Genomic DNA, 19159 nt, shown 5'->3' on the forward strand with positions numbered 1-19159 from the left:
TTAATGCCACCAGATAGCACTGTTGACTTCGTGTGGTTTTTGATGACTGAAACTGAAGTCCGTTTTTTTTTTTGTTTTTTTTAATCTGCAGAGTATAGTTTGGCAGGCCCAGCATTCACCCAACCCTTAAAGGGTTTGCAATAATAATAATAACAATAAAACAATAATAATAATAGTTATAATTAATAATAATAATAACAATAATAATAATAATAATAATAATAATAATAATAATAATAATAATAATAATAATAATAATAGGGATATATAAATACTCTTGGCCTCTCAGGTATTTTATTCTTAAACATCGTGCTCTAATACTCTCCTAATGATTTTATCTTCAGTGTCTTTCCGGAAGAGTCTGAAATAAGATGCAGGCCAATCAGCGTGCAGGTGGGCGGAGCTTCTGGCCAGCGAAAGTTCTTTAGAATGATTGGTTGAGGAGGACCGCTAGCTGGAGCAGGTTACTGTACCGCAGCACCGAGCTCTGATCAGAACATCCTCCGATCTGCTTCAAGACCCTGCAAATAAAAGGATTCAGTCTAGTTAACTTCTTTTCACTAGTCGTCTAGATAGCACAGGAAAAGATGCTGGCATGCACAGAGATGATCACAATGTGTCTTCAGTCAGCGAAGCGAGATTATCTTCGCACCGAGCAAGAGCAGCAGCTGCAGCACAACCACGGACTTTCCATTTTTCACGACGTAAGTACATCCTTTACAAACAGCGTTATTTATCCAGTGCTTTTTGCACAGTCATTAAATGACATTGTCTGGAGGCTGGGATCACAGCTTGTCAGACGCCTCGGGTTCTCTGAAAACACGAGTCTGTATAATGACCTACACGCTGAGTGCATTTGCTGCATAAACATAAACATAAACATAAACACGTAAATTACATGGCTGGTAATTATTCACAATACTCCTAATGATGACCAGTGTGAAGTCAGGAACTTGGGAGGTAGAAGGTATTGAAATCTAAAACCACAGTGAGATCAAATGTTACATATTTGTTTTTATTGATAAGAATAATAGTGCTTAGACTTTCTACTATATCACATTTCTGGACCACAGTGAATGTGCGGTTATTGATCTGTATTACAGACAATCAATCAATCAATCAATCAATCAATCAATCAAAAAAGCAGTAAAGAGTATCATGAGTGACAGGGAGGTCTTGAATTTGAAGTCAACAAGCCATTTTTGAGATGGTTTTTGTTGCTTTTCCTTGAGCCAAGTAGGATGTTGCCAATTCATTCAAGCCAATTTTTCCTTTTCTTTTCTTTTTAGATTGAATAGAAATTTGAATACATTACCAATTTCACCTCATTTGTCTTGCCACTGTATGCAGAGTGATGCACAGTGCTGATGGTGTTAAAGCTTCATGCAGGGAAAAGGTGCAGATGTTCTCTCTGCATGGTTAAGTAAGCTCCTGTAGAGGGGTCTGAAAGCTGCACGCCTGCGTGTGTGTGTGTGCGTGCGCGCGCGTGTGTCACACTGGCAGATTTGGGAAGAGAAGATCTGGGGGATGAGGTTGCACACAGACACACAAAGCACAAAATCCAGTTTTTCCTCTGCACTTGCCACCCTTCAGTTTCTCGCTTCTCTGTTCTGTCTATTCCAAGCTCATGCTTGTACAGGCAACAGGATGAAATGTTTGATGAGTCAGGATGGTCTTAATATGCATGTCGTGACTTGGAGCAAAGTGAATGATACTCCTTTTTAGCCCACCATAATATACAGTCCCCTTCGAAACTATTGGAACGGCAAGGCAGATTAATTTCTTTGCGCTATACACCAAAAACATTTGGGTTTGAGATCAAACGTCGGATATGAGACGAGAGTTTAGGATTTCAGGTTTTATTTCCTGGTATTTACATCTAGATGTGTTAAACAACATAAAACATAGAACCTTTTGTATCAGACCACCCAATTTTTAGGAGAGCAAAAGTATAGGAACAGATAAGTCTTGAATAAATTAAACTAAATAACACTTAATATTTGTTGCATATCCCTTGCGTATAATAACTGCATCAAGCCTGCACTCTCACTGATATGACCAAACTGTTGGTTTCTTCTTTTGTGATGCTGTTCCAGACTTTTACCACAGCCTCTTTCAGTTGTTGTTTGTTTCAGGGGGTTTCTCCCTTCAGTTTCCTCTTCAGGAGGTGAAATGCTGCTCAGTTGGGTTTAGGTCAGGTGATTGAAACTTCCAGTCTAAAACCTTCCACTTTTCCCCCCTGATGAAGTCCTTTGTTGAGTTGGCAGTGTGTTTTGGATCATTGTCTTTCTGCATGATAAAGTTCCTCCTGATTAATTTGGATGCATTTCTCTGTAAATTGGCAGGCACGGTGTTCCTGTAAACTTCTGAATTCATTCTGCTGCTACCATCATGAGTTACTGCATGGCCTCTAGATTTCTGCTCTCGAAGCCTTCTTCAAATGGTGGATTGTGATACCGTCACCCCTGCTCTGTGGAGGCTGTTGGTGATGTCACTGAATGTTGTTTTGGGGGTTTTCTTCACAGCTCTCACAATGTTTCTGTCATCAGCTGTTGTTTTCATTAGCGACCCATTCGGTGTCTGTTACTCAGTAGACCAGTGGTCTGTTTCTTTTTCAGGACTTTCCAAATTGTTGTACTGGCTACGCACAGTGCTTGTGCAATGGCTCTGGTAGATTTTCCCTCTTTTATCAGCTTCAAAATGGCTCGCTTTTCTCCCATAGACAGCTCTCTGATCTTCATGTTGGATTATCCTTTTAAACAAACAAAGATCTTCACAGGGGAAACCGAAGGCTAAAACCAAGACTAGATGTTTAGAGCTATTTATTGTTTAAACAATCTATCTAACAGGGCATGCCTTTAACAAGAAACACCATTAGTAACATGTAGGTATATTTTTGCTTGCCTACGAATTGGGTGGTCTGATACAAAATGTGCTATGTTCTACGTCGCTTAACATACCTACATATAAATACTAGGAAACAAAAGCTGAAATTCTAAACTCTCTTCTCATATTTATCTATTGATCTCAAACCCAAATGTCTTCAGAGTATATGGGAAAAAAAGCAATTGAATTGGCCAATTTCACAGGGGACTGTATTTCATGTACCAGGGAGAATGGTATTGCTCCTCAAACATACTTACTGTATAATCCTTAAGCTTTCACAGGCTTCTTTTGTTGGTGAGCACTGTCATTAAAGCTGACATGGACTCTACATGTTTGTGCAAAACCATTTTAGATCCACCAGAGTGTCGTCTGAACACATGCTTCAGTAGAAGAGACCTTTTGTGCAAAGTAGCTAACATGGTCAATATCTCAAATTTGTTTGCATTTAAATAGGGACCTAGAAATAGTACAGAATCTTGAAACTAAATATTCAAGACATTGAACATTTACTTTTTTTGTTTCTATTTTTTTTTTTATACAGGTTTTCGATGTGGTCTCAGACTTTTGAACCCCACTGTAGATTTGTCTTTCAATAATCTGCACTGTTCACTTGTTCATTTCAGACTTGTGGAGTTAATCCAGCACTTTATTAATTGAGTTATTGATTGTGTACTAGGCTGTTGATTCAACCACAGGTTTGAAAGTAAGCTTGAAGAAACATTTCTGAATTGCCTGGTTGTCTAAGTGGCCCCATGCATGATAACAAGCTCAGGTCAAATCAATAAATTTCTTATTTGCACCACTGAGTAGATGGGATTATGCTATTTAACAATCCAGAGAGGCTATTCCCATCCTCCCTGTTCATTGCTTACAAACCTCCAATTTATGCCGTGCCCCCTAGCAAAACACAGCCAGATTAAGTTTAGGCATGGACTATAAAATCAGAAATACATTATAAATGGAAAATTAATTTCACAATTCCCTCCAAATGACAGACAGACAAACCATTTAGAGGGAAATGAACAACATGACCTGATAATAAAAGATTTAATTCGATTAGACAAACAGCTCCCAAATGCAGTGAGAGCTTAGTGCTCTTTGTAAATGGCATGAGTTTTTGCATGGTAGAGGTGTCCACAACCTGAAGTGTTCGTCAGTATCATTACTTTGATCTCACTTTCACTGCTTGAGGCTAATAATGTTCTGCTCCATAATTCCAAATCTCTAAAGGTAGCTGATGGTAAAAGAGAACCCAGGAACTGTTTAAGGTCTTGCAGTTATTTTTAGTAGGGCTGCATAATACAGATAAAATATTATATTGCTCTTATATTCCCTTATGTTGCTTTGCAATATATTCAAATAAAGAAGTAAACCCATGAGTCCAAGTTAATTGGTGGCTACATGCCCACATTATGCATTGAGCTTTCATTGTTATTATTTTTCATTAGAAACGATTGGTACTGTGGACAGTTTTGTAATTAGACAAGTGATGCAAAGCCTATGTCATTCAAGTGAGAATCGCAAAGCATTTAACAATTTTGTGTAGGGAATAAAACACAACTGGGCATGTTGTTATAATCAATTGTTGTTTGTTGAAAATAATCAGTGATGGAGCAGTGTGATGCAAAGTTGATTATTTTCCTTTCATTATCATCCCAAAGTGATTTATTCCACTTATACCACAGGAATTAGCCAACAATTCAAATTTTTCTTTATCAGTGGATGACACATCATATGCATTACATATCCTCGAGGATTACGAGATTTTGCGATCACAGAAATGAAGCAAACTCAAGCAAACGCCACAAATATCGGGGGAGGTTGCAATTTTTCAAAATGACTGCAGATTTTCCACAGATTTGGGCCATGTGATCACAACACGCTTTCAGCCAACGCCTTCTTCGATTCATGTGCATTGAAAAAGCTGCAGCAAAATCAAGCATTTTTGGCCGTAACAATCACAAAAAAATCCTGTATGGACTGATGTTATTTGTTTATAGTTACATCTAATGTTATGGAATGCCCATGAAACAAGTTGGTTCCTGTTAACACATATTCTAGCTGTTACGTAATGTAATTTTCTCCCAATAGGGTTATTTTACGCATCCCCATCCATTAGCAGCTGTCCCCATCACATGCCAGCTACTAACCGGGGTGGGTGAAGGTTAGCATGTACTTCCTTTGAGACACATGAAGCCAGCCATCGCATTTTTTGTCATGCTACGTCACATGACAACTAAGCACAGTTGGTGGAAAATGCTAACTGCACTCTACCATAGAAATGAGTGCCCACTCAGAAAGAGAGAACAGCCAATTTTGTTCTCTTGGACTCTCGGTTGCAGATGGTTGTGGCATTGTCAGGATTCAAACTTGCAATCTGTTGATGATAGGGTGGATGCATCGCTGTTGTTTCACTCTGGAACCTAAACATTGCCATGTTATAGAGAAATTGCAAAACTCCTCTGTCAGGAATGTAATGGAAAACTTAAAGGAACAGCTTAATCTCTGTTAAGCGCTGACACTGGAGACTCCTTCCATATATATTAAATAAACGTCTCCTATCAGAAAACTTCACCATATCAAAAATGATCAAAAAATCATTTTCTTAAATTTGTTTTTATTTGTTAAACCACAATGTGTTTGTTATTAGGCTTAGATTACGTGGAGCATCCGCCATATGCATCCATGTGAGCGAGCTGTTACTATAGAAATGATAACATATTAGAACAAGCACATAAAAAAAACTCCGATTTGCCTTGCAGTCAGCACTACTGTTAGAGCTGCTGTTATAGAAAATTAATCAACACCTTCTGGCCAGTCAGAATAGAGAACTCAACAGTACTGTGGTATAATAATGTATAGTAGAGGTCCGATTGATGAATCAGCACCGATAACTGATTGCTGGAATGATCAGTTATCTCCAAAAATCTACACTGATAGTAGATTGCATCCGTTGCGGCCTCTAGAGGTCAAATAAAAATCATCCCTGACAGATTTTGTTGTGTTATTTGAAGTGATTTTTATTCACTTTGGATGTCTCTATTTTTATTTATTTGGAGTGTTACTTTTTGGTTCAGTTTGGATCTTTTATTTTCTTTAATTTTTATTGATAGTTTATGTGTGTGTGTGTGTGTGTGTGTGTGTGTGTATATATGTATATATAATTTTTTTTTTTTTTTCTGAAAAAAAGTACAGTACATTTTCATGGTATAGTCGGTACTGTTTATTTTTGTAATAAAGTTACAAATTTATTTTTGCAATATTGTGTTGTGTTGTGTAGTGTAGTGTTGTGTTGTGTTTTCATTCAGTATCAGTTTTAAAATCGATTAATCGGTTATCGGCAGGTACCGCCTAACTTAGTTATCAGTATGGGTAAAATCCGCTCTCGGTCAACCTCTAGTATATAGAGAATAATATATAAGGATAGAATAAAATGCACTTTGTTCAAAGCTCTTTCCAGATTTATTTCTCTTTTCATACTCTATCGCTATCTTCCTCTCTTTGTCTCAGAGGAAAACAGACAGTGGGAACTGAGTTTCCCTACGGTCTCAACACCTGCCAAAGAGCTACCAGATGCAATATCTCTCTCTAGGAAGCTTGGATTGACCTTTTAAAGTGAATAGTTAATGATGTATTACCCTGTGCTTAGCTGCTAACAGTCAGTTATGGCAAACTAGCAGGCACAGAGAATAAAGTTTATTTGAGTAGGACTGATGGCTTGTTGTTGTTCGGTTGGTTGATGGTAACGACTCAGTTTTATCAGTGAGCTCAAAAGCACTGCAAAGAGACTATTTGTATCAAAGTTTATTGAAATGATAATCCTGAGTCATTGCTGTTGTTTCTGTATCAGCAACCTGACTTATCGTGCTTTGTTAAACCCAAGCTGAACCAGATTTAACTATTGCATCTTACATGTATCTGTTGGAGTCTGTAATTTTGTAGGTGTTTGTACAAGGCTGTTTGCCATGCCTCCGCAGTTGGCCTGTACATGTTCACACACAGTGCTGTGCAAGCAGGACACACAGAAGCTATTTACTCAGCAGCTGTAGCCTGGCTACAAGCTCCATCTGTCCTTCAGAATGTGGCTATCACTTTCCTCCGGCGCAGAGAGCATCAGGATGTGTGATTATGTGCTTGCATAAAAATCTTTGCACATGTGCGTGTGTCCTTTGCGCATACTAATACGATTTAGGTGCATTTAAACAGGGAGAACACATAATGGGTTTTATTTTCGTGATTACAGCACGCATGGAAAAACAATGCACGAGATTGTCGCACTGTGTATTTTTGGTATCTTCATGTCCTTTGGTGCAGATGGTCACATGGCACGGATGAAAAAAGTGGTAGATAATGACTATAGATAGAGTGTCACCAGCCACAACACAATCACATGCACAGAGCACTTTCTTCCCTTTGGCATGGTTTATAAAATTGTTAAGCCTGAATTGTGCAATCCAGACCAGCAATTAAAACATTTAAACATTAAAATGTTTACTTCATGTTAATACCAAACGGAACTGAATGGTCATTGGTCACTGCATAATAAAATGATATCTGATTGCATTACAAGCAAACCCATGGTGTTTAAATGGTTGAAAGACAAGTGTCTCTGGAAAAAAACATGATTTCAGCCATGGCTACAAATAGCCATGACAGGAGAATTAAAGCCGTGCGACAGAGAGCTTTAGATACAGTAAATTGTTTCACATGAGCTTCAGTGGTTTCACACTTTTAACGTTTTAGATATTGCGACATTAATATTTATCATAATTCCAGGTGCGGGGCAATTCATAGCCAGACAGCATCAAGCCAGAATACACCATAATAGACTTGTGTTTATATGTTTCTGTAAAGGCTCTTTGAGACAGTGTCCATTGTTAAAAGCGCAATACGAATAAAATTGAATTGAAGTCGTGGAATATAAAGATAGTATCGTCCTTACGCCCATTATTACGCTGCACCTAAATCCACCATCCACCTGAGTTTTTGCGCGGCTGATTAATATAATTTGAAATGGTTGAAATGACCGTTTTCCTGTGTTTTCCTCGTTCTGGACAATTGCATTGCTTATCGCAATATTTTAAAATGAAAAATCACAATCAGGGAAAATTCAAAATCGCATAAGCCTAATCCATAACCATAAACAGGTCGAACATAAAAATGTACAGGTTGAAACCAGAACGTATAACTAGGAACAAGGAAACACTGGAAAATGACTCAGAAACACACAATAACATCAATATAGACAGACAACCAAGACAGACACAGGGGTATAAATAGACAAGTGAATTAAACACAGAACACCTGGAAACAGTCGGGAAAACACACCAATGACAGGACAGGAGTATGGACTTATATTTGTGCCAAAAGTATTGAACGTAACTGTTCAAGAAACGGGCAAAAACATACAATGAGAGAAGAAAAACACTCTGAAACTGAAAACAGTGAACTCGGTGGCAAAAATGTAACATGGTCTTTAAATAAACAGCGTTCTTTGTTAACAGCTTTCTAAGCTTCGTTTTTGCTAATCGTGGTTTATGAATGCACCGCTGTTTCACCGTTTGCATCTATGCTTTCAAAATTTGTCTCACATGGGCGGGGCTTTACAGCGATTTACTCTCATTGGCTAGTGAGATTTGGAGCGACAGCTCGAGTGTCTAGCTGAGGAGGAGGACGATGACGTCTTGAAAAAAAAAAATAGTCGTATGAGACTACCCAAACCTCAAATATTCATTACGAACTAATATACTAAGTACATAAGCGATTTCCACTACAAAGTACAAAACAGCTGTACAGAGAACCGCATCCAGAACAAGCTCCAAAATTCAGCGCAGCTTCTCCAGCGCGTCTGCACGAGCTCTGATGACGACACGGCTAGTTCTCGATTGGCCAGACTCCCCGACGGCAACCGTGGCATTCCTTTCATGTTTATTCTGACACCTTCAATTCCGCTAAGGCTCACAAGTCTGCATTTTTATAACAGTCAAAACCCTTGTTTTGATGTTTATCAAAAATAAAACTGATTAAAAAAAAAAGATAGACTCCACTTTATTGGTTTTTAAATAATACAGGCTTATGTTGAACTTTCTTCTTGTACATTACAGGCCTGTATATCAACTCAACCTATTCAGTGAAGTGTTTCTGGTTGCTACATGTAAAATTCAGACGTCTGTTTATCTGAGAAATATTCACTTTGTCTGCGATAAAGAAAGCAAACACCGCGCGAGCGTCACTACTACAGTTATCAACTCCTCCCCGACGCTCTCGCCGATCGGTTACACCCAGTCGAAGTCGAACACACCTAATACTGTAACAAGGCATGTGACATAGACCCAAAACAAAAAACGAGAACTGCACTCGTAGCACTTTGAACCATGCCACATGCACTGATACTTCTGACTATTATGTAAATAGACTGGTTATTATAATACAGTAACATTATTGTATATTACTTGCACTCCAAAAAAAAAAAAAAAACCCCAGCAGACCATCCCAGTGCATCCATAATGTTAACCTACTAAAAACAGAAAATCACGTGTGACTAAAAGATGCGTCATACTAAAAGCTTTCCGTGTAAATTAGCCTTTAGTACCTATAAGAAATAATCGTATTTCTTACGGATATCATAATTAAGTCTGATGCATTTGGTTAGTATTTGATTAACGTTACCTATTTTTATTGATGTTGAGTGATATAAATAGTAAATGTCCATGAAACCAGGTTTTAAAAATATCGGACAGGACTTCTAAGACTGCACTTTAAGACCGCAAAATACTGTATTAATCCTGCATCAGTGCTAAGACAGGGTCTCGAGAGGTGCTAATGTACACGCATTTCTGGACCAAAATGCTTCTCAGATTCCCACAACATTGGCATATTTTGAATTTTTTACACCATTACACAAATGACTACTGATCATAGCAATATGGCGAAAACGCGATACAAAACAGCACCATGCTAGCATTGCCTAGCATAATAGAGCCTACTGTTTTGTTCTCAAAATGTCTGCCGTTTGCTAAAGAAAAGCTGAAATACAACATCTTCATGAAAGCTTCTGGGACATGGATTTTTCAACAGTGGTGCACAGAATATACGCACGGCCTTATTTAAGACGGATCATCCTGCTTTTTATCATCTCTAACTCTTCTCCTTCTTTTCTCTCTCTCCAGATTTTCCGCCGTGCAGACAAAAATGGTAGGTCTGACTTACTCCTTTGTTAAAAGAAACTTTTATAGAAGTTTTATAGAAGATGACTGGGGTTCTGGGACACTGCGTAATGACATTTCAGTGACTTTGCTTTCACAGTTTATTTCAGTGTCACGTTCTCACAGCAGTTCGCGAACAGAAAGTTTACTGTCCTCCTCATTTTAGATGCAAAATAGTACGAGAAAGCCAAACCATAATGGAGTTTGGTCGCTTTTCATGCTCTCTCTTGTTCAGAGTGATCTGCATAAATGTATTTTGCAGAGACAGGCTGATTCACCACTGCAGAACATCTCAGGGAGTTTACATGTTTCTGCCTGCATTCAGTAGGTTGATTAATTAGCTGGCTAATATTTTAATAAAGAGAAAAGATCTGTGCTGAAATGTAGTATTCGGGCTTTTTGGGAGCAAGAAACACCCTAAGGAGTACACAAGAAAATACACAAAAAGAGCTGATCTAGTTTGTACGCTCATTTGAGAATAATAATAAAAGGAAATCTATGCAATGCAATGGAAATGGACGTTTTGCTAATTTTCATCTAATGCATGTACAGCATTTAAAAAAAAAAAAAATCCATTCAAAGGCAGACACTTTTTTTTTTTTTTTTTTTCTTTCATTTGGAGACTTTTTTCATTTTAAAGAAAAGAATAAGGAGAACGAACAAGAGAGTTGGAAGAAATTACATGCTGTCCAAACAAATCAGAAAGGAGTGGAGTCGCTGTGCTGAGCCGTCATCGCAGAAATGATAATCGCTGCTCCAAAAATGACAATTACCTCTCCACTTCAATCATCCCTCCTTCTGGGCAAACGATAGAGGAGGAAGAGAGAATGTGTGAGTCAGACAGAAAGATTTTAACTCGTTGCCTTAACACCTTTCATTAGACATAGAAGAGTAGCAAGTGGCAGATTGGTTACTGATTAGTGGTTCTCAAACCAGTCCTTGCGGAAGCCCAGACGCTCCACATTCCCGCTGTATTACTGTGATGTGTGAGTGAATGGGTGCTGCTTGGAGAACTACTGGTCTAGAGAACGCGGCTGAGACGTGTAACTAGGTCTATCACGATAACTACTTTTGTTGGACGATATATCGTTCCAGAAATAACTGCGATAAAAGAAATAACTGCCACTGATATAATTATATTATAATAACATAATAATGCAAGTACAGCTTTTCAAAGAGCTTAAACATTTACAGTAGGTCGTCATACTGTAATGTCATCATGGAGGAGTGGAAGAGGACTGCAGTGGCAACCTGTGAAGCTCTGGTGAACTCCATGCCCAAGAGGGTTAAGGCAGTGCTGGAAAATAATGGTGGCCACACAAAATATTGACACTTTGGGCCCAATTTGTACATTTTGACTTAGGGGTGTACTCACTTTTGTTGCCAGCAGTTTAGACATTAATGTCTGTGTGTTGAGTTATTTTGAGGGGACAGCAAATTTACGCTGTTACACAAGCTGTACACTCACTACTTTACATTGTAGCAAAGTGTCATTTCTTCAGTGTTGTCACATGAAAAGATATCATCAAATATTTACAAACATGTGAGGGGTACTCACTTTTGTGAGATACTGTAATTCTTCAGAATAGTCAGACATTGGAATTATGTCAAAAAAAGAGTTTTTGTTTTCTGACGAAAATATCCTTTAGAAAATAATTGAGTCTGCATTTGATCGCGTCATATTTATTCACTTTAGTGAATTTTGCTCGGACTAAAATGGCATCGAATATTAGTAAGCATCATTTTAGTTGATGAGAAAATGCAAAAATGAAACGAAATAGTCACACATTTTACATATTAATTGAAACATGTATTAACAATGTGTCCGCATGTGAAAACTGCGCTGAAATTTAGCGCGTTGCTACGGAAAGAGCGTATTCACAGCGTGACTTAGCATTCTATGTATGTTCACGTTCACTCGTGCATTCGCGTCATTTTGTGCAGAAGCAAGTTGTGATATTAGGTTCATGTTGTGTAAATGTCTGATTAAACTCATATGCGTATGTGTCTGGGCGAGTTAACCCGCTAGTAAATCGCTTCAGTTTACCGCTGTTCATTCACTGTTCAGCTTCAGCTCACGCAGGTTGAGCGGGTCAATCCCTGACATTATTGACTACGACTATATTATTTGAAACACTAGTACTATTCTTTCTAGATTTTTCTTTTTCAAAAAATTATTTTTCAAAAAACATGGTTAGTGCATTGTTAATATCTTGCGTGTCATTTTTGTCAACAGTATGTTTTTTTTTTTTTCCAACAGTAAGTCAGTGTGAGTGCCTGCTACACTTGCATTTTTATCTTCAATTTGATGAATATTTGAAGTTTGAGTTTTAATTTGACAGCAGATCAAATGGCTTAAATGTTGGTGACATTCATTCCTATGTGAACAAACACACGTGAACACAATGGGCATTGTCGAGGTCAGCAAAAACGGTTGAGGTCATGTCCAAATATCGTACGATAATTCCATAACGTAATTATCATGACAGGCCTACATGTAGAGCACGGTTGAGATGTACAACATTTAGTGAAAAAGAGCGTGAAATTCGGCTTGTATTCGAGTCTTGAAAATAAGTCTCGACTTATTTACAATTTGAACCCTTTTATCAAGAGTTTTAACCCTTGATTTGATTGCTGCAGGCTGGATTAAAATGGTTACTGGGTGAAAGGCCCTTAAAGCACGTGACTCTAGCTAGTACATACTTCCTCTTCTAGCTTTACATAATATCTAAACTCAATTTAAGGATGTTTTCGCATTTGCACAGAGATTTGATTCCAGTTAGGCAAACATTCTACAAATGGAGACACTTTGGGACTGTCGCTAGTCTACCAAGAAGTGGACGCCCAGTCAAAATGACACCAAGAGCACAGCGAAGACTCATCAATGAGGTAAAGAAACAACCCCGAATGACAGCCGAAGATATCTTCAGGATAATGTGAGAATGACAATGTGAGAACGTCTGTACGTCAGCTGAACCTGTGTAGAAGTTGGGTGATGCAACAGGACAACGATCCAAAACACCGGGGCAATTCCACAACAGAATGGCTTCAGAAAAACAAAATCCGCCTTTTGGAGTGGCCAAGTCAGAGCCCAGACCTCAAACCAGTAGAGATGCTATGGAATGACGTCAAGAGAGTCATACACATGAGACGTCCAAAGAATATGACCGAGCTGAAGCAGTTCTGCCAGGAAGAATGGGCTAAAATTCCTCCTGAACGATATGCAGGTCTGATCCACAGCTACAGGAAGTGCCTGGTTGAGGTTATTGCTGCCAAGGGGGGTCAACCAGTCATTAATTCTAAGGGTTCACTTACTTTTTCCACTGCCATTTTGAATGTTGAATGAGTGTGTTCAATAAAGACATGAGGGATCAGAACTTACTTTGTGTTATTATTTTAGGCACATCATACTTGTCAATATCCTTGACTTAGATGAAGATCAGATCAAATTTTATGACAAATTTATGCGGAAAACCATGAAATTCCAAAAGGTTCACATACTTTTTCTTGCCACTGTATAAATCCCATTAATAAAATGACTAAATGGACAAATGAGCTAAAATATCAAGGGTTAGATACAGTCATATACCAAGGAGCAAAGATGGATCTTAAGGCAAGATGTAAACAGATCTTACTCTAAAAGGTGGCATGTTCCACTAGTCTAGGGATAGCTATTGCAAATACAAGCAGCTCATATGTACAATAAACTTGCATGCTTCTTGCCATGTTGTTATTGGGAAAGTGATTTTTCCTCTTAGTGCCATTAAAAAGTCTTTAAAAGGTTTTGAATTTAATTTGCCCAAACTTGCAGATACCCTGTGGAAAGATGGAATATATAAAATATTGGTACAAAGTGACAGGCTGGTTATAGAAGTTACCCACATGGGTTTAACTGTTAAAGTGAGTCCCGCTCTCTTGTGTGAAGATGTTCTGTCATTCTTCTTCGATTGCCATCAGTTATTTTACTGAGGTGCTCTATATAAAAAGAAGGTTAGCTTCAGCTTCAGCACTATGCACTGTAGGCAAGCCTCAGCTGGTCTATCAAATGATAAACATCAAACATTGATGGCTTCCTGGACATGTTGTCCTCTTCTTCTGTTCAGAGAGTTTTGAGAGAGAGAGAGAGAGAGAGAGAGAGAGAGAGAGAGAGAGAGAGAGAGAGAGAGAGAGAGAGAATGAGAGACTAAGTTGTTTTCCAGCAGTTTTTCTCATTGTTTGTTTTAATCTCATGGATATCAAACAACTGCAAACAAAACAGGTTTATCAAAAAACAACAACTTAAATATAAGTGTGCAACAATTATTGCCACCCTTTTAGTCACCTCCCTTTGCCTAGATAACAGCTCTGAGTCTTCTCCTATAATGCCTGATGAGGTTGGAAAATACACGGCAAGAGATCTGAGAACATTCCTTGGTCTTACCCATTGTTATTAGTTAGAGTTATATTTATATAGCGCTTTTCTAGACACTCAAAGCACTTTACATAGTATTGGAGGGGGAATTTCCTCAACCACCACCGGTGTGTATCATCCATCTGGATGATGTGACCACAGCCCTAGTGTGCCAGAACGCCCAACACACACCAGCTATAAGTGGGGAAGAGAAGAGAGTGATGTAGCCAATTCAGAGATGGGGATTATTAGGGGGTATGATAGAGAAGGGCCAATGGGGAAATTTTGCCAGGACACCTGGGTACACCCCTACTCTTTTACGATAATTTTCCTGGGATTTATAATGACCAAAGAGAGTCATGATCTCAGTTTAATCTCTCATCCGAAAGATTTTTACAGTATAGTGTATAGAGGCATTAGGCCTCACACTGACCATAGGGTGAGCACCCCCTGCTCGCCTCACTAATACCACTTCCAGCAGCAACTTTAGTTTTCCCCAGGAGGTCTCCCATCCAGGTAATGGCCAGGCTCAACTCTGCTTAGTTTCAGTGGAAAACCAGGCGCAAACTGCAGGGACATATGTCGTGGGCTAAATGACTAAGGGAATTTGGCCTGTGCGTTACCTCATATTTATACCCCTGTGAAACAGGAAGTCATGGTTGAACAATTTCTGTTCCTAGTCACCCAGGTGTATTAAAAAGTTTTAAAATAGACATGGGAGTATACTTCGAATATATTTTTCTCATGAATTCATAGGGGAGCCAGTAATTGATGCCCTCCTATATTTAACAAATATAATCAATATTTTTGGGGGATAAACCTGTGTTGTGTGTGCAGTTGTTATATACCCATGCGTGCGGAGTATTTTTGTGAAATTTTTTAACAAAAGATCAAAAGTTTAAACAATAAAGAGAATTTTTCACAGCCTTCTTTGCTCATATTTACCAACGGTGCCAGTATTAGTGGAGGGCACTGTATTGTTTTCTAATATTTTGTACAAGCCCATTGTTGTTTGTGACATTAGTCTTGCTATTTCATGAAGGCAACCTTCAACATTTACATTTATGACACTGGTCGGACGCCCTTATCCAGAGCGACTTACATTTATCTCATTTGTACAACTGAGCAATTGAGGGTTAAAGGCTATAGCGAGACAGGTAGAGCACAGACACTTCTGAGGCAGAGCTGGTGCACAAATGTGGCGATTTTTTTAATTTAAAGTCAGGAGAAAAACGGGAAGTGAAGGTGTGTTGTCTTTCTGAAGTGGGGTGCGATGAATGGGGTGGGGCGGCCATGTGGCGGGACTCAGGAGGCCTGGCGGGGGTGCAGCGCAGCTGGGGAGTTTCTCCTCTGGGCTCGGCGTCGTCTTCGTCGTTCTCCGCATCTGAAAACAGAGAGAGAGAGAGAGAGACCTATCACTCACTGTGTTCACGGAGATTGAACTCACGACGCCGTCTTTGCTGCGCCCTTTTATAGCCACTCCTCTTCTCCCAGACAGTGAGGAAATGCCGCTCCAATCATCAGCTGCCAGCCATGTGTATTTCTACCTCCCTGCCTTGCAGCCATGTGCGCTTTTGCTGTCCAAAACAACCAGGGTGCTGAAGTGGCGCTGTCTGTTCAGCACCCCGCCGGCAGTTGCACGAGGAGCGTGATACACGTTGTGTTTGTGGGCTGCAGGCCCGCCATCACAGGGCCCTGCTCAAGGTCCCAGCAGTGGCAGTGCTGGGATTTGATATCACATGTGTAGCTGTGATAACCAGCCTCACCACCCTCTCTCTCTCTCTCTCTCTCTCTCTCTCTCTCTCTCTCTCTCACACACACACACTCTCTCGCGCTCTCTCTCTTTTTCTCTCTCTCTCTCTCAGTCTCCTCTGTCCTGAAGACTTACCTGAGCTGGGCATCTTTGACTATTGCAAACACTGACAACAGAGACTCCTTCCTTAAATGTTAAAGATGTCATGACATGAGAGAATTTCCTTGATCTTTTGACATATCTTTCGTACCATTAAAACATCCTGCAAGTTTCACCGCTTAATATGTCCTCCTCAGTATAAAAAGAGCAAGACACCGACACCTACTTTTACATCATCGCACCGTTGGCCCCGCCCACTGGCGCCCAGTCACTGAAAACAGTTCTGCCCGTGCTATGGCGGGGGGTGTTAATTAATTCATAGGCAATGATGTTGACCAATCATAGCAGTGGGTGGTTACATTGAAGTCTTAAAGGTTTCACAAAGGGTGGGAAAAGGTTATAAATGACAAAATTTGGTATGCTTTTTATGCAAAAAACTTTACTAATATTATAAGTACACCTTAGGGAAGATAATAAAATAAAAATAAAAACATGTCATTACCCCTTTAAATAAATGTCTGCTGAAAAAAATGATCACATCCACGATTATATCTTTTACTTTCTTAAACAACATGGTTTTTGTTTAACAACATCTGTTTATTATTAGTCTTAGATTTTGTTGTGTCTGCCGTACAAGTCCCTGCGTATGAGCCGTTACTATAGAAACAATTGAAACAAGCTGTTATACAAAAATAATGCACATCTACTGACCAATCAGATACGAGGATTCATCTGCGCCGTTATAATGCCATATTAGTGTCTTCCAATCCATTTACTTGATTGGACATAAGACTCTTGATCTAATAAGAACTTGATTTGTGCATTTTCTTTGTTACTGAACTACTCAGTCGTTGGGCTTTTTGATGAGACTTGTGAGGTGTCTGCTCAGATGGTGACTTAATCTGACAGTGCTATCAGCCAAGTTTAACCAGACGTCTTAGTAGAATCAATCTTACTGGCCATTCTAACAGCGGATACATAACAGATTGCATGCTCTAGCATTTCATGCATAAAACATTTTCATAAATATAGGCTTAATTTGGAGTTTTGACAGTATCAAATGTGTTAACTTAAATCTCTAACTCTTAGTGACAGTTTAATATAGCCGAGCTTGCATTATTTTCTGCATCGTGCTTTAGTTATTCCCATAAAGTGGTAATAAAAGGCCGGACCAATAACAACAACAATAACAACAACAACAACACAATAATTGGTTTAAGCTGCCGAAAAATTACTTCCAGTGTGTGCGCAGAGCTGAGAAATGCAGTACCTCTCGTAGCGTACAGTCTAACTGAGGGCTGAGTAATTAGGTGAGTGTAGAAATAAACTTAAAATCAGATCTGTATGTTTACTTTGGTGATGCAGTTGCAACATTCTTATTATAAAGCAATAATCATCAAGACAAAGAATAAGCCCAACACAAAAAAGTTCATTCTTAGTTCATTCCCAAACTTAGTAAAATTGAGGGATCTAGATAGAAAAATGAGCTCATTTGAGTGCGATGGGTGCTGAGAGAGGAGAGGAGAGGAGAGGAGAGGAGAGGAGAGCAGGGGAGATTGATGGAAGCTACAAAAGCACAGCAGAAAGAATGTGGAAATAAGCAGAGTGAACAGAAGAAAGGATCAACACCAGGCTGTGTGCGATTGGGACGGCTGGACAGATCAGATTTGAGATTTCAAAGCTCCAAATCCTCTGCCAATCCTATGTACACAAAAGCTTGAAATCAATTATTAATGCTTAATATCTGTGTTTTTATTCTGGTGTTATATCATGTTTTGTTTACAGACTTTTTTTTGACTGGTTAATTGAAGAATTACTTCAACACTGCTTAGGTAATTCTAACCTACATGTCTTTTTCCTTAAATATTTGCGAGGTTATAGTAAACAAAATGTTACTTTGCAGAAATATAATCCTACCCATTTTACAGTTTACCTCCGTTACTTCAACACACTACACTGAATATTACCCCGTTTCCTCAAAACCTAGAACAATCACAAGACATCACATTCATCTGAACAAACCTAAATACTAAATACCTGTTACATGTGTGCTCTGGGGAGTCACATGACCTCGTTCACATCACACAAGATGTTTGTAGCAGGGGAAATATGCTATGCTTTGAATTTCTCCTAGGTGAATTATGTTCACGTGACCATTTTCACAGTTGCTGTTTCTTTTTCATCAGACGAGAGTCATTGTCTGCAATTCTGCAGAATGATGAGTACCGTTACTTTATTGGGGCTATTATCATCCTTTTTTTAACAACTAGTACTACAAGTCATACAGGGCTACAGTATATGATTACGCGATACAGTAAGTATATTCACTTCAGAGTAAAAACACAGTCCTTACTGTTTCTCCATGTAGTGCACTGACGTACAGTGTTGCTAGTAGTGCCGAGCTTCTCTCATTGTGAGTTCCTGGACAATGGATATGGTTAATCACATTGGCCTTAATTTCATTTGATATAGCTGTTCTTCTGATATGCTTGTTCTTCCTGCTGCTTGGTGTCCAGACGTGGCTCTTTTTACGCATCGTGATATTCTGCCTGGTGTGTCATTTTGTCGCCTAGTGTTTGCACTTAAACGAGCGCACAATGGGATTTGTGTGTAATTCTACTCTAATAATGCAGCCAACCTGTAACACAAGTGAAAACAATAGTTCTGATCAATGTGTCATCCTTTTGAGAACGGAATTGAAGCTTATGGATATCGTGTTGATTGTTCCAGTTTTAGTGTCCGTGCATTTGAGAAAAACTGTAAACCCGGTCTAGTGGTGAATCAGTCTAGGCTCCATTCTTAATTTACATAACCGCTATTGGATTT

At 39.0% G+C, this 19159-nt stretch overlaps 1 protein-coding gene across 2 annotated transcripts in view; it reads left to right on the forward strand.

Annotated features, from left to right (window-relative positions):
• Positions 1-283: 283 nt before the first annotated feature.
• necab3 (N-terminal EF-hand calcium binding protein 3) overlaps positions 284-19159 on the forward strand; it is a 50433-nt gene continuing 31557 nt past the window's right edge. Inside the window, exons 1-2 of one of the 2 annotated variants that reach the window (XM_017479205.3) lie at positions 284-704; positions 10056-10080. In XM_017479205.3, coding sequence (XP_017334694.1) covers positions 588-704; positions 10056-10080 — 142 coding nt within the window. In that variant the 5' untranslated portion in view covers positions 284-587. The remainder of the gene's footprint in view (positions 705-10055; positions 10081-19159) is intronic. The other variant, XM_017479206.3, reaches the window with a different exon arrangement.

The sequence above is a fragment of the Ictalurus punctatus genome, chromosome 11, assembly GCF_001660625.3.
Source record: "Ictalurus punctatus breed USDA103 chromosome 11, Coco_2.0, whole genome shotgun sequence".
Lineage (NCBI taxonomy): Eukaryota > Metazoa > Chordata > Actinopteri > Siluriformes > Ictaluridae > Ictalurus > Ictalurus punctatus.